This window comes from Benincasa hispida, chromosome 9 (assembly GCF_027475165.1).
Source record: "Benincasa hispida cultivar pf3 chromosome 9, pf3_genome.v1.1, whole genome shotgun sequence".
NCBI classification, from domain to species: domain Eukaryota; kingdom Viridiplantae; phylum Streptophyta; class Magnoliopsida; order Cucurbitales; family Cucurbitaceae; genus Benincasa; species Benincasa hispida.
Window position 1 is genome coordinate 47,001,978 of NC_143486.1, and position 13,464 is coordinate 47,015,441.

General features: G+C 34.9%; 1 protein-coding gene across 5 annotated transcripts; it reads right to left on the reverse strand.

Annotated features, from left to right (window-relative positions):
* Positions 1 to 1,665: 1,665 nt before the first annotated feature.
* Positions 1,666 to 13,080, reverse strand: LOC120085379 (4-hydroxy-tetrahydrodipicolinate reductase 2, chloroplastic). Of its 5 annotated transcripts, none has more exons than XR_005483910.2 (9): positions 12,793 to 13,079; positions 11,724 to 11,961; positions 9,019 to 9,152; positions 8,850 to 8,924; positions 5,660 to 5,761; positions 5,373 to 5,482; positions 5,175 to 5,262; positions 4,234 to 4,503; positions 1,666 to 2,319 (listed from the first exon to the last, which is right to left on the reverse strand). XR_005483910.2 is itself a non-coding variant. In XM_039041330.2 (8 exons), the coding sequence occupies exons 1-8, from the start codon at positions 12,973 to 12,975 to the stop codon at positions 2,251 to 2,253; spliced, it is 999 nt and encodes a 332-aa protein (XP_038897258.1). In that variant the 5' UTR covers positions 12,976 to 13,079; the 3' UTR covers positions 1,666 to 2,250. The 5 variants fall into 5 exon arrangements, 2 of the variants coding, with proteins under 2 accessions (XP_038897258.1, XP_090173887.1); XR_005483911.2 differs by lacking the exon at positions 1,666 to 2,319 and adding an exon at positions 3,309 to 3,938; XR_016532097.1 differs by lacking the exon at positions 4,234 to 4,503 and having other exon boundaries at positions 5,333 to 5,482.
* Positions 13,081 to 13,464: the final 384 nt, after the last annotated feature.

The following is a 13,464-nucleotide window of genomic DNA, read 5'->3' on the forward strand; positions in this document are numbered from 1 at the left end:
TAACTTATACATGAAAATTATATTTCATAATTTTAAATATAAGACATAATATCCTTTTATGGAAACAAGGAATAATATTTATTTATAACATAAATAAACTTTAAACAATAACTAAACACTTCTTAGTTACTTGAATCAAAATCACAAGATTTCATGTATTTTTTTAAAAAACATAACTTTCAAACACTGTAACGGGGCCATTGGAGAAAAATAGTTATTTTTCTATTTTTTTTTTTCTTAACCTCCTTATAAAATCCTATTGTTTTCTTTCTCTTCGAGCAATTGCAATAGTTCTTTTAGAGATGTCCGTTGAAAGAATTTAAAAATTCATTCATTTATATGTGAGAATGATTTTGATGATATACACGAGAAAACATTAAAATAAAAATGGTTGCATTATCTATATTTAATTACTAACACAATTTTCATTTACTTTGTACGGCATAGATTCTGTTTTTATGAAAAGACGATAATATAAAAACACTAAAAAAAAAAGTTATTATAGTTTGAAGAGAAACTATATAATATTTATTACATGCTAAAAATTCTATATATCTTAAAATTTTTAATTGAAACTACAAGATTTCATGTACCATTCAAATATAAATATTCTAGTCTACCCTGATTGTTAGATTTAAATTGAAGACAACTTTGTTGCATCATCGAAAATTAAACTGTCAGAGAGTATGGTTTACTTTACTTATACTTTGTTGAGATTTAAAAAATAAATAAATAAATAATTTTTTTAAAAAATAATTTTTTAATAATTAAATTATTAAAGTTTTAAAATGCACCTTTTGTTCCCCAAATGTTAAAGAATTGGTTCAAAAGGTTCCCAAGTACTTCTGTTATTATTTGAAAAAAACTTGGATACTTTTATCTTGGTACATCCCAAGTATTGTCCAATAAAATTTTACCATGTATAATTTTTTTTTTAAAGATATATTTTTTTCTAATTCTACTTTTATGTTTCTAACAAGTGGAGAGTATAAAGATTAAGTTGCACGTAATCATTGCTCTTATTATTTTATATTGACCTAACATTTTAAATTAAAAATAGTAATTAAAGAAGAGGGAACAAGAGGATGAAGGGTGAAAAGAAAGACCGAGAAAATATCATTTTTAAGAATATTATTTTTAATTTAAAATATATCGTTAAGATTCAAAATAAAACTAAGACCTTTTTGACCCATTCTTAAAAGAGAAATTTTTACCGATCGAAAAAAAAATATCAAACTATTTAAGAAATAACAAAAAAATACTGATAGACTTCTATCAATTTTCAATCACCGATAAGACACTGACAGACTTCTATCAATCTCTATTAAAGAAGATTAAAATTTTACTATTTTGTGTAAGTAATTTTCATTGTTTTTTTATTTTTAAAGAACCCTCTTCTTAAAAATTAGGGCAGTAAAATGGTACATTTTAAAACTTTAGGAACAGTCGCACCAATTCTCGAGTGAAAACTCAAATAAGAAAACAAAATGAATGAATAATTTCCCACACCCAAATTCCAATCTCCACAAAATTCCCTGTAGAAAAATCTCATTCCGAATATGTTCAGGATCAACAGAAAAAAGCAGATGCAATTTTAAATCAGCAATCATTTAAATTTAAAAATAAAAAAATAAAAAAATAAAAATAAAAAAAGAGAAAGGTAAATAAGCTAAAAGGATTCCAAATACTTCATTACAGCTGAAACAACCTGCAGAGGTTTCTCTTGAAAACAATTTTTGGGAACAAAATTTTTCGAAAATAAAAACAGAGACCAAGTCCTATCTTATACATGGACAGGACTACAACCAAATAACCTTTCCTGCTTAGCTCAAAGTGGTAAGAAACAAACAGTATCTGCATAGACCTAGGAGAGCTCAAACTCCTCGAAGATTTCAATTCTCAATTCAACAAACAGCATTGAGATCAAACTATGAACCACCACGAGTTTCTCCATATACTCCATGAAGTCGAGCTCGGATTCATTATGATGATTGCTTCAACAATATGAAAAGATTCAATGGCTGGAATTCCCAGAGTAAGCTCCCGCATGAGATGATGGTAGAAGCATAAGATAGATACAAGGTTAACAAGATTTTTTTTTTATGACCAACAAGGTTAACAAGTTTAAGTTATTGCCCTAATAATTGGTTGAATTCTAAAATCCTTTTCCCCGTTAACAAAAATTCCATATATCCCCAACCTGAGATATTATTTATTGTAAATGGCACCGTAGGAGGTCCACTTCTTGTCTCATCTCATGTTACCCTCCCGCAATACATCGATCATATTGTATATCCGTTTGTCTGCCTTCGACTGAATCTGCAATAAACAATATTCAATTGTTCATGCAACCATTACAAAACTTGACACTAGCACTATGATAAGATCCTGGCCTTGAAAATGTGCAAATCAACACTAAATTTTTATTGTAAAGAGAAAAGAAATACACTAGTAACTGGTATCCACCACTCCCTAACTATTTATAACTTTCAACACAAACCAACTTCTCAGTAATTCTTAATATTCCAAACAGTAAGATTTTCTTTATTTTATCCGACTAATACTCTAACTCTCAACTAGTCTTTGCTTAAGAGATCTTAAACAATATATTCTTCAAGGGAGAAGGGTTCACCAAACAAAGGAAGAAGAAATGACGGGAAAAGCCCCCCCAAAGGATTAGGGCTCCGAAAGCAAATGTCTCTTCTCCCTACAGAGCACTAAAACTCCCCTAACAATGATAGAACTACAATATCGCTTGTTTCACTATCATACAGTGAACAACGAAACCCCAAAGTGGGGCTGATTGAGCCATAATATTAGCCCCAAACATTCTTCAAAGGAGAAAAATGGTATAAACTAGGAAAAGTAAAGCATAGAGGACAATTTTCCAACCACCAATCTTCCCAAAACCGTATCCGTACCCTCCCCACCTAATAACAACGAACGAATTGAGACATGAAACAGAACTCTCCGGCAATCCCTCTTCCACGGAGACCTAGTAGTGTCACCAACCTCATTCAGAGTCCATTCAAAAGGCTTACGCCAAAGAGCTTCAGGTCCATGATAAAACTGTCGCAACCATTTAGCCAAAGGGACCCGATCATGTGTCTCAAATTTCCTATATCTATGCCCCAAAAATCCACAAGTTTCGAAAGCTCTACCCAACAAGATAAAGTTTTAAACATACTTTTTTCTTTCAAGTTTTCAAAACTTGGTTTGGGTTTTGAAAACACGTCCAAAAAGTAGATAACAAAAAAGAAACTAATAGGTAGAAATAGTGTTAGACTTGATTTTAAAAAACGAAATGGTTATCAAGCGAAGTCTATGATTGCATTTCAGACCTTTTTTTCTTATAAGAAACAATTTCATTGATGTATGAAATTACAAAATGAAAGAGAGAGAAGCCTCGGACCAAAGGAGTGACAAAGGACATCTCTAATTGGTCAAAAGTGAATCAAAACTATATGAATGGAATAATTTAGACAATTTACACCAAAAGATAGCAATGAAGATAACATGCTCTAAAAAAAGGTCGAAGTGTTGAGCCTTGTCATTGAAGAGATACAGCTATTTCGTTCAATCCAAAACGACCACAAAAAGGCTCTGTTGAGCTGCATCCAAAGGAGGCTCTTTCTTTTCTACCTTTGAATGGATGACCTCGACCATAAGAGATAGGAAGCTAGTGATATCCAATTCCCAGACCAATTGAATGCATACAGAATGTGGTTCCAAAATCTGTTAGAGAATGGGCAAGAGATGAATAGGGGGTTTTGAGTCCCATTGTCCTTACAAAGTGTGCACCCAACTGGGGGAGATAGCCAAAGAAGGTAATCGACGTTGTAGCTTGTCGTGTGGAAGAACGGCCTTGTGTGATAGCTCCCACAAAAAGAACTTAATCTTTTTTGGGTATTGGTCAGACTAAATGGCTTTGGAGCAACCTGCAAAAACATTGGTAATGTTGTTGTGCTTAAGAGCAATCAAAGATTTTGTGGAGAAGATCCCGAATGGTTCATGTGTCCAAAACCATTTGTCATCGGTTTGTTGAGGTTGGTAATTTGCGAGTATAAGAGAAAGAACAGCCACCTCACAAATTTTCGATTCACTGAGATTCCTGCAACGTTTGAGGTCCCAACACCCCTCGTCGCCTTCGAAAGATAAAAAAACCGATGCCTCCTTGGCAAGGGGGAGAGCAAATAAATTGAGGAATGTCGTGTGTAAAGGATGGAAGCTCACCTAGGAGTCGAACCAAAAAGAGACCGAACGACCGAGAGTCACCACCACATGTTGGTCCACCAGGGGTTGGAGGATAGAAATGGCCTTCCATGGGCCTTTAGCAGTGACAGGGAGCGGGAGCCAGCTTTGTTATCACAATTGGAGGAGCCGAATTTGGCAGCAACGACCCTTCTCCACAAAGCATGTTTTCCCACCCTATATCTTCAAATCCATTTGGCGAGGAGACCCTCGTTCCTCAGCTTTGGATTAGTAATCCCCAACCTGCTAAAACTAAGAGGAGAGGTAATTTTATCCCAACTGACAAGGTGCATATTGGAGCCATCCTCTTTCCAAAATGGTGGACACTCTTGCAATAAAAGCAAGTAACAAAAGGCAAAAATCCCTAAAAGTTAAAATCCAATATCGATCTGTGTCAATTCAGGGTAACTACGCCATACTCTATTGTCATATGCTATTGCAGATATGATTCATGAACTAAGTTATGAAAGTAGAAGAAGAAAACCAAATGTTACCAATTCCTTGGAGTAGAGAAATATCACCCCCGACATTTTGTTGGGAAACTAATAAAAGATCGAAAAAGATACCAAAAATTACTAAATCCTAAAAGTAGATAAAATTTCTCAAACCAACATTTTGTCAGGAAACCAATAGATGAGCAACTCATTAAATAACAAAATGCAAGGAGTATAAAATTCCACATCTCTCGCAAACCTGGACACATCCCCTTTGTGTCAAACTCCATATAGATTCCCACGCATAACCGGGCTCAATGCACACCTTCTACCTCATTTTTAACTACCCAACCCAAAAGTATTTATTTTAATACATTCCTTCCTACATGCATTATGACACTACTTTAGCATCTAACCATCGCCAAACATCAGGCAAAACTGGAATAATAAAATAAAATAAGCAAGAAAGGGATGGGACGGTAGTGTTACTTTTTTTGCGAGGAAAAGAACAGCATCTACTGTGCCCTCAGCATAAATTGACCTACCACAAACATTATGCTGAAACTCAAAAGAAACTCTGCAAGGAAAACAAGTCAAACTTCATTAACCTGCTAAATACATGGCAAAGTAATTAAGAAAATACATACAGTTCCCTTGTTCATGAGGGAAGGAGGGAGATGATATTACGTCTTGTCTGGTGATGTCAAATGATACATATGGAATGCGTGACCAGATAAATGCTCCTCTGGAACTCCCACCATTTCAATCTGTTGCTTGGGATCCCGGATCAATTTTATCTGAAAAAAAAAAAAAGAAAGAAAAAAGAAAGAAAGAAAAAGAAAAAGGATTGTTAGGAACTCCTATAGAAGAGCCAGTCAGCAGTGAGCAAATTAATCCAAATTATAACTTACATCTATCATCTGCGCTATAATTACATATTTAAAGTTGCGAAGAGTAAGAAATGTTCCTCACACCTGATCCATATCAAAAGAGACACCTAATTTCTGGAAGCAAGAAATGACTGCCTTGGCAGTCCCAGATGCATCCACCTTGCTTGTTTGATGCGACTCCATCACCTAAAATTTTCATCCACCAGGAGAACATTTATGGGACTTAGTGAATCATTCAGTGCTGAGTTCTTGGAATAAAGGCTTAAGAAAATAATGTAGAATATCAAAGCAATGACTCCGATAAAAAAATAATATAGAAAAAGAAAAGAAAAATTAAGGTCGTTGGAAGAATTCACTTGTTAAAACATCTCAATAACAGAAGTTGGTGCTATCTCAGTTTTAACACACGTGCAGAAGGTATATATGCATATTTTGGCAACAAAACCCCATTGACTATTATTATTAATTCATTATTATTATCATCATCATCATGTCTCTCTTAAGAGCTCTTTGGGACGCTGAGTTGTGAAATTCATGTCTATGGAATTCATATATCTGTGGAGTTCATATGTCTGTGTTTGGGATGCAGAGTTATTTGATCTGAGTTTATATGTTTGTGTCTTTTATGATTACTATTTCTGTTTTGAAACATTTTTATTCAACAATTCTACCCATCTTTGTTTGAATAAAATATGGATTGCAATTTTTTCCTTTTAATTTTTAAAACTTTTCTTTCTTTTTCTTTCTTTTTTTTTGGGGGTAACAAACAACAATTAACCCACTACATTTCTTGCAGAAATATGGTTAAATAGAATGAGAAATCAAAATATTTTATTCCTAATTTTTCTCCAAGAATTTCATCTTCTTCTTTTTCTTATTCTTCTTGTTGCTACTTTGTATTTTTACTCTATCATGATTTTTTTAATTGAATCTCCTCCATCATCATTGCAGCCAATGGAGTGTCACCACATTTCTTTAACAATTTCACCTTCAATTCCTCCAAATTTAGAGGATCGTCAGAGAACAAATCTTCATTTTTCACTAATACTTGCTAGATAATGTTCTAGGGGAAAAATATCTCCAATTTATGGTTTTTTTTTGTTATATGTTACATAATTTTCCAAATATTTTTAACAATCATTTGATATGTGAATTTGATTAAATAAAAATATATTTAACAAATTTTTATGTAAAAGTATTACACTTAATGTAGACAAAATACTATTATTTATATAATCAACAACCCTACAACATACTTTAATAGTCATCAGTCTTATAATAATCAAAAGTGATTGTCGACATTGATTATCGAAGATGATTTTTCCTGCAGTTTGTAGTCGGGGGTGGCTGTCGGATCGGAGCCTGAAGTTGGTCGCATGAAGGCGGTATTAGAGTTAGTCATCGGAGTTTGTTGTCGGAGGTAGTCATTGAAGATGATTTTTGTCGGAGTTTATAGTCGGAGGTGGTTGTCGAAGTCTGGAGGTGGTTGCATGAAAGTGGTATTGAAGTTGGTTGTCGAAGTTTTTCGTTGGAGGTGGTTGTCAAAGCTCAAAGTTGGCCGTCGAAGTTGCTCGCTCGAAGGTAGTCATCGAAGTTGATCATCGACGGTGATTTTTGTGAGAGATTGTAATTGGAGGTGGTTTTCGGAGTTGGTTATCGAAGTTTGTTGTCGGAGGTGGTTTTCGGAGTTGGTTATCGAAGTTTGTTGTCGGAGGTGGTGGGCAGAGCCTATAATTGATCGTCGGAGTTGGTCGCGCAAAGGTGGTCATCAGAGTTGGGTCATTAGAGTTGTCAATGGAGGTGGTTGCCGGAGCCCAAAATTGGTCATCGAAGTTGGTCACACAAAGGTGTTCGTTGGTGTTGGTTGCCAAAGTTGAAACCTAATAAGAGCGCAAAAAAAAAAAAAAAAAAAAAACCCTTCTAATTCAAAGTCCAAGGAGAAACATGAAACCTAATAAGAGCACAAACATCACCAAGTTCCCTAACAACTCTTTAAACACTCTTTTGTTCCTGGAATTGACCCTTCTCATGAAAGGAAGGATGGAGGAGGAACTCCCTGATCATATCTCTAATAACCCAACAATGGGCAATAGTCACGCCAAACGTCTGGAAGAAAATATTCCAAATAGAATACGCAAAATCACATCTCCAAAGAAAGTGATCAAGGTCTTCCTCCGCCTTCCAACAGAGTATGCAACAACACGGCCCACTAACAAGACATCCTTCTCGAGAGTCAATCCAAGGTGCTCACACGATCGTGTAAAACTTATCAAATAAAGAATCAAACTTTCTTAGAAATTTCAATCCTCCAAAGGGCTGAAAAAATACTCGCTAGAGAGAGGGGATTCAACAAACAGCAAAAATAAGACGTAAAAGAAAAACCTTCCAAAATGGTCCAAATCCCAGACTCGCAAATCTCTTCTCCCAAATCTAAAATTAACCTCCCCTCTATAAAGACAATAGAGAAACAACATCGACCAGCTCCCTATTTGTATAAAAGCGACTAAACCAAAACGAAACGGAAAATGAGCTTTCCGACCAAATCAAAAGATCAGACACAATGATTTTTAAAGGAGGATAAATGAAACATGCGGGGAAACAAGGAGCAAAAAGGACCATCCCCCACCCATTTATCTTCCCAAAAATATGTATCCTTACCCTCTCCAACCACACAATGAACAAAAGGAAAAAAACGGGGAAGCTCATTTGAAATATCATTCCACAGACTCCAGTAAGTGCCTTTACTCTCATCAAACAACCACTCGAAAGGGCGAGGTCCATACTTGCTAGCTATAACCTCATGCCAAAGAGTATCAAGCTCAAGAGGAAATCGTGAACGCCATTTGGCTAACAGAGTTTGGTTACGAGTCCTCAAATTACCAATGTCTGCCCCCCCCGGTTCACTATCCTCCCAACAACATCCCATCTAATCAAGTGCGACCGCTCTCCTTCGTCCACCTCTTCCCAAAGAAAGTTACACATAAGCTTTTCGATGTCCTTGCAAACCTTACTAGGGAATCTAAATAAAGAGAGGTAGGTGGGGTAAGTGAAAGCAACGCAAGTAATCACCACACACTATTCTAGTCACTTCTAAATACTAACGAAAGGTAAAAGCATAAAATAAATGCAAAATCATGGTTTCTCATAGTTGACTATATTAAATATCTATTTGTAGCAAATAAAATAAAAATGGAATAGATAAATATGAAAGCCTCCAGATTCCCACTGCTGCCCTGCTAAAGTGTGAGTAAGAGATACTACAAGTGACAGTAACCTCTAGAGAGTAACCAGAGAAGGCCCCAGGAAACTGCTCAGCCATTATTTCCATAGCTGCAAGGAAGGCAACGACCTATCAAGACCAAAGCACAATCAGAAAATGAAAGAGGAGATCCCATACTCTAGAATTAACAAGGATCTATTAGAACATAATAGTATTGAACTACCTGCTTGCCCATTTGCGGGGAGATTACAGCATAAACCTTTGAGTCATCAACGGTTTTATACAACCGATCTCTATCTCCACCTGTTGTACCCATCACAAAGGGAATTCCAACTTTGCAGTAAAGCTCTGCATTATCTACAAAATAAATATAGAAATACATTATAAAACGAAGTTCACATTTGCCGGACAAGGTAATCTAAGCTTGTTTGGACAAAGCAATGTGTTATCCTTTTTTTCCATTTAGCTACTACAGTTCCAAAGTCTACAAAACTAGCTTGAGGTGTTTCCTCGTACTACTATAAGCTTTGAGAACTTCAATCACCAAGAACTAAAACATGGAAAGGGCATTTACGAGGCTGAAATGCATCAATAAAACTTCAACATCTGTTGTGAATACACAATACTGTTTTGGGAATGTCCTCCCGTTCAACTTGAATATGGTGGTACCCCACTTGACATAAATTTATCTTGTTGGACTTCCAAGTACCTTTAAGGTCACAAATAGGCTAAGCGTCATTTTTTAACATAGTTGAATAATAACAGTTTCACAATGAGGGTAGTCGAACTGACATGGAAAACAAAACATACAACTCTAATAGAGTAAGTATTTCCCCAGTTTCCTTTTGTTCTCCAGACCATTCACATTCTAAGTCCTTAACTACGAAAAATACTCCTAGGGCATCCTTGCAAATGGCCTTTAAATTCCTTCTCTCCTATCTGTGTTGCCCAATCATATACTCTCTCTCAGTTCTTTTATCTACATTTCCCACTCACGCGTACTTATTATATCTCTTACTCCTTTGCTCTTCGTACCTCTCTAGTTCTCAATCTTCCTTTCTTGCTCCCTCCATCATTCTTTCTCCTATTCTCAATCTCTCTTCCCTCCCTCCCTAGTTTATAAAAACATGAATCAAGCACTAAGAAGCACAGATACATACAACCGACACAAATACAATACAACAATTTACAAAAAAAAAAGGCCAAGATATGGAATGGAAAAAAAACACAAACATAAAAAAGAAATCCAACATATATTTATCATTTATATATAATGCTGCTGGCAGCAGTGTTGCTTCAATCTCAACAAAAAAAACCTTTTGTACGTGTAGTGGGGTAATATTTAACAGCTCAAAATAAAACCAATCTTTTCTATCTCACACACAGATAAAATAGTTCTTCAAGGGTGGGGACAATCTTGCTCTCACTCTCATTCTCACATAAGGTTGCGGCCAATCTCTCTCTCAACGATAACTAAAACAACAAGATAAGAGATGCCACCAAATGGGTTCCATGGTTTATGTCACAAATAGATTTTGGTGTGATGGAAAAGGACCTTCAACCTTTATGGACAAGTTCTTCATCTCATTCTTATTCAATCAATTTAGGGTTACGCGTCTGACACATACACTTACCTGAAATTTTAGGTGTTATGCTTCCTAGATCAAGCAATAAACACTAAATCATCATTTCTTTAAATTTATCTAAAATAATGTAGTGCAAATCAGCTCACTAAGGCTCGTATGTGTAAAGGGCTATTGTGATTAATTCAACTCACAATTCAAACCCCCCAAAACCCAAGGTAATCAATCCCAAAATGTTTCCTAGAAGTTCTAAGTCAAGGGTCATTATAAAAAAAAAGTAGTCAAAAGAAATTAATCCTTTTTTGGAAAATAACATACACCGAGTCAAAAATGGTGTACAAGCTCAATAAATTTTCAACTTGTATTGGGATTGAATAATTTGTATGCTAGAGTAACACCCTCCCACAAATTCAAGTTTGTTGGTACTCTACCACCTCGAGTTTGCGGGAGGGAGTTAAAGGAAATTAGATTCCTAATTATTATTTTTCTTTATAGTATTTTCCTTTCATGTACTTTCTTTTGTTGGATATGTTGGTGTCTATTTATTCACCTTTATAATGTTACTCTAATATATAGATTATTCAATAATATATAAAATTAACACGATATCATAGCCCTAAATCCTAGGGTTCATATTTTTCAGCCGTTGCTTCTATCCGATTTCTGCCTCCATCGACAGAGGCAAATCAAGATTTGGTTTACTTGCTCAGTTGATTCTGCGTTTTTATTTTTCAATGTCAACCTTTGTTATGTTTTCTGATCTTCTAAGGTCTCTGTTCCATTTTCATATCAACAGTTCATGGGTTCTATTTTGGGTCTCTCTATGAGGATCTCTGTTTTCAGCCCAGAAGTTCTCTGTGTTTTGATTCTTTGTGGGTTCTATTTTCAGCCCAAAAGTTCTCTATGTTTTAGTTCTTCGCAAGTTCTATCTCCAGCCTAGGGAATATTCTCTGTGTTTTAGTTTTTTTGTGGGTCTCTGTTTCAATCCAGATCTACTGTGATTTGATTGGGGAGTTTTCTTTAGTTTTCGTCATTTGCTTCAATCAGTTGCTTCACAAACTCAAGTTTGTTGTTACTCTACCACCTTAAGTTTGAGGGAGAGTGTTAAAGAAATTATGGCTTATGATTTTTTTCCTAATTAATATTTGCCTTTTTCTATTATTTTTCTTTCATGTAGTTTCCTTTATTGTATTCTTTGAGTCTATTTATTTGTAATTCAATAGAATCTGATCAAGCTAATTATCGAATATAATATACAAAATTAACATGTAGTATCTTAAAAGACTGCCAACCGTTCACTGTTGAAATTGTAAACAGATTATTGCATATCAAGCATTGTCATTACCATTCACAGCAGAAGGCACGGTGTAGTCCACCACGATCAAATTTGGATATTCATCAAAAACTGATGCAAGTACATTTTCCCTATCTGAAGGGCCATGAACCAAAATATCCTTTCCAGATGCTTGTATAGTTAGTCCAGATTCCTCCAAGGAGCCAAATGATACTGGTACAACATTGAGGCCGGCAGAGTCAGCAGCTTTGATAACAGCCTTTCCCATCTTTCCCGAGCATCCATTTACCTAAGTACCAGGAAAGAAATGAAACACATGATCAAAGCACATACTCGGTTCCAATAACTTCTAGAACGCAACGACTAAGATAATGAAAGAAGTAAGTACAAATAATGAAAACTTGATTAAAATATCATATTTTTCATTTCATTCCATTTGAGTCACTGTACTTTCAAATGTCCAAATTTAGTCTTCATACTTTCTATCTTAAAATATCCTATTGTTTGTTTGAAGTTAATTTTTTTTTTTTTATCAAAATTGATAAAGTAATAATAATATTCATTCAAGAAAAACCACAATGCACCCAACATGAGTAGTTCAACTGACATGAACTAGTACTATCAACCTCTCGATATATGAGGCTCGTTCCCCCACCCCACATTTGTTGAAAGAAAAAAACTGCGATGAGAATATCTTTTGCAATTTACATGGGGAAGGCTAAAAGAAACTAATTGTTTTTAAAAAGTTAACCATAAACCATTGGTAGGACTAATTTTAAGATTAATACGATAACTAAATTTGGAATTTTGAAGTAACTAAGCTAAAACTAGTCCCAAACCACGGGACGAAACGGTACTTTAACCTAAGAGCTTTACAACAAATAACACCTGAAAATGCACCATAAAAATGAAGCAGCATGCCCCCTATGGTACTTAGGAAAGCTAGTTTTAGCACTACGAAGGTAAGAGGTCTCATGAAAGTAAGTAGAGTTAATGTTAGAGAATCATTGTCAGGTATTTAGAAAAATCACCATTCAAAATCCATAGGGGAACATATTTAAATCCATAATCCTGAAGGGTATTCACAAAAACCTAGGACGGATGGTGAAACGCCGAATACCATAATGGAGAGGTCCAAATTCTGAGAGGAAGAAGCAGATGTTTGACGTTGTTGAAGTGGCGATGCTGCTGACATTGACGACATCGATCTCACACGGAAAAACCTGAGCGTCGGAGAACCCACGCCTGCAAGGGAGAACGCCGGCCGGAATGAATTTGGAGATACACTGAGAGAAGGGACCATCGTCGACGGCGAGAGACTGAACTGACTAAGGGAGAAACTGAGAAAGGACTTGGCCAGGCGGCTGGGGAATTTGACAAAATGGCATCCAATTTTTTTATTAGGGTAAAATGGGTTTTTAGGCTGATTCTCTTTTATATTTACCGATTTACGGAATTTAATAAATATATATTTAGCAGAGAACTAAATTCTTTTTTTTTTTTTTTTTTAAATTATGTTCAGATGGTGTGATTTAAACCATCCAAAATTTGAAAACGAGATTTTTATGTTTCCGTTATATCCAAAATTTGAATTTTAAAATTTAAAATGAGAATTATATTAAATAAAAATTAAAATATTTAAAAATATAGTATGTTAAGTTATAAATTCAATTCAATTTTTTTATAATTAAAATATATAATGTATAATGTATTATAAATTAAGTTAGATTAAATTATAAGTTTGGTCATTATGATTTGGATAAAGTTAGTCCATATAATTTTAAATTTTAAA